Source organism: Dipodomys ordii, unplaced genomic scaffold (assembly GCF_000151885.1).
Source record: "Dipodomys ordii isolate 6190 unplaced genomic scaffold, Dord_2.0 Scaffold44, whole genome shotgun sequence".
Classification (NCBI taxonomy): Eukaryota; Metazoa; Chordata; class Mammalia; order Rodentia; family Heteromyidae; genus Dipodomys; species Dipodomys ordii.
Genome location: NW_012267260.1, coordinates 8,210,793 through 8,213,230, shown reverse-complemented (window position 1 = coordinate 8,213,230; position 2,438 = coordinate 8,210,793). Strand labels below are relative to the sequence as shown.

The 2,438-nt window shown below is 43.7% G+C and overlaps 1 protein-coding gene across 1 annotated transcript in view; it reads left to right on the top strand.

The window, feature by feature from the left end:
• Positions 1-269: 269 nt before the first annotated feature.
• Gltscr1l (GLTSCR1-like) overlaps positions 270-2,438 on the top strand; it is a 39,501-nt gene continuing 37,332 nt past the window's right edge. Inside the window, exons 1-3 of the mRNA XM_013019098.1 lie at positions 270-321; positions 1,532-1,580; positions 1,670-1,738. Of these exons, the coding sequence (XP_012874552.1) occupies positions 281-321; positions 1,532-1,580; positions 1,670-1,738 (159 nt within the window). The 5' untranslated portion in view covers positions 270-280. The remainder of the gene's footprint in view (positions 322-1,531; positions 1,581-1,669; positions 1,739-2,438) is intronic.

Below are 2,438 nucleotides of genomic sequence, written 5' to 3'. Positions count from 1 at the left end.
AATAAAAATTATTTAATTGTTCTCTCTCTCTCTTTTTTTTTTTTTGAGATGGGCACCCAGGCTCAAGCCATCCTTCCTTAGCCTTTGGAGGTGCTAGGCACATACCGTCATGCCCAGCATCCACAGAAACTAGTATCACAGTGATGACCAGCAATTAGAGAAAAACACACAGGAACGACACTGCTGTTAATATCCAGTTTAAGTGCGCTTTGTGTTGCCTAAATGCTGCTGGCTGCAGTCTCTTGCTGAACCTTGCTTCCTTCTTGTCTTCACAGTTGTCATGGATGATGATGATGACTCGTGTCTCCTTGATCTTATTGGGTAAGGCACTCATTGCAGACCCAGGGGACCAGCGGGGGGGGGGGGTGGAGGGGGAGGCCTGCTGGACCAAAGCAGCCTAAGAAGTTCAGAAGTGAGGGCTGGGACTCTGGCTTAGTGCTTGCCTAGCAAGTATGGAGCCCTGAATTTGATTCGTCAGTGCCACATAAACAGGAAAGCTAAAAGTGGCCCTGTGGCTCAAGTGGTAGAGTGCTAGCCTTGAGCAAAAGAAGCTCAGGGCCCTGAGTTCAAGCCCCAGGACTGGCCAAAAAAAGAAGTTCAGAAGTAAATAATCATAGCTAGAGCAAAAGGTGAGGGGGAGAGAGATTGCCGTAGGAGTGATAATTTTGTAATCCTTCACTACATTTTTTTTTCTAATAAGACCCAGAAGGCAAGGCCTGGGGTATAGCTTGGTGGTAGAAAAGACTCTTGATTCCATCCTCATGACTGAAAGCTAGAAAAAGAAAAAAAGGAATCTCAGGAAGCAGAAATTATTGATAATAAGAAATTGAACATCAAAAAGAAAAAGTAGATAAATGAAAAACTGCTAAGAAAATCATTTTAAAATAAGTAGAAGAGTTTACTCGGGCTAATGTTTTCTTGTTTAGTTGCTACTCTTTTTTTTTTTTTTTTTTCTGTTGGTGTGGGGCTTGCACTCAGGCCTGGGCGCTGTCCCTGACCTCTTTTGTTCAAGACTAGCACTCTACCACCTCAAGCCACAATGCCATTTCCAGTTTTATGGTGGTTAATTGGAGAAAAGAGACTCATGGAGTTTCCTTCCCAGGCTGACTTTTGAATTACAGTCCTCAGATCTCAGCCTACTGAGCAGCTAGGGTTACAAGCTTGAGCCACTGGCGCCTGGCTTAGCTGGTGGTGGTGGTGGAGAGAGAGAGAGAGAGAGTGTGTGTGTGTGTGTATATACCAGGGTTACAAGCGTGAACCACTGGCGCCTGGCTTAGCTGGTGGTGTGTGTGTGTGTGTGTGTGTGTACCTGTGTGTACTTGTGTTTACCAGTCCTGGCTTGAACTCAGGGCCTAGGCACTGTTCCTGAGCTTCTTTTATTTAAGGCTAGCACTCTACCACTTGAACCACAGGACTAATGTAGGTTAGCCTCTTGAGTAGACAGGATTACAGGTATGAACCACCAGTACCCAGCCATTTTCTTTTTTAGTGGAAATAATGTTTATTTATTTGATGCCCTCTTTTATTCTAGAGACCCACAAGCATTGAACTACTTTCTACATGGACCTAGTAATAAATCTGTAAGTAACACTGGGAACATAGCGGAGACACAAGCTTTATTTCTTCTTGCTATCAAAGTAACCGCCATGTTGAATTTGCCCTCTTGCAGAGCAGCGATGACCTGACCAATGCAGGATATTCTGCAGCCAATTCAAACTCAATTTTCGCCAACTCTACTGTGAGTACTGGAAACAAAGCATAATGTTCAAGGGTTTCTGTCTCAAGGGTACTTTGGGAATTTTTATCTGTGTGTGTATGTGTGTGCACTGGTGGTGGTGGTACTGAGGCTTCAACATTGGGCCTTGCCTTCTTTTTTAGCTTTTTCACCCACTTTTTCTGGTGCTATAGCATTTGAGCCATATCTCCAGTTCTGGCTTTCTGCTGGTTAATTGGAGTCGCACAGATTTGTCTGCCCAGGCTGGCTTTGAACTGTGATCCTCAGATCTCAGTGTCCTGAGTAGCTAGGATGACAGGCGTGAGCTACAGGTGCTCAGTGGAATTGAGGCTTTTCTTTGTATCATGATTTGAACCCTTAATTTATCTCTTATAGCTTCCATAAGAAGGAAATGAATGGAATTATGTTGGTCTTGCCTATTATAGTCACCTAACACAAGCTGAGTGAGACTTACTTTGCCAATTTTCTAGGTTTTCAACTTTTTAAAATGACTGAAATGTCGTAACTTAAAGTCATATTAGTGTTTTGAACCTTGTTACATAGCTTTCAAGAAATTTTTCTTTTTCTTTTTTTTGTCGGTCATGGGGCTTGAACTCTGGGCCTAGGCACTGTCTCTCAGCTCTTCAGCTCAAGGCGAGCGCTCTACCACTTGAGCTACAGCGCCACTTCCGGTTTTCTGGTGGTTTATTGGAGATAGGAGTCT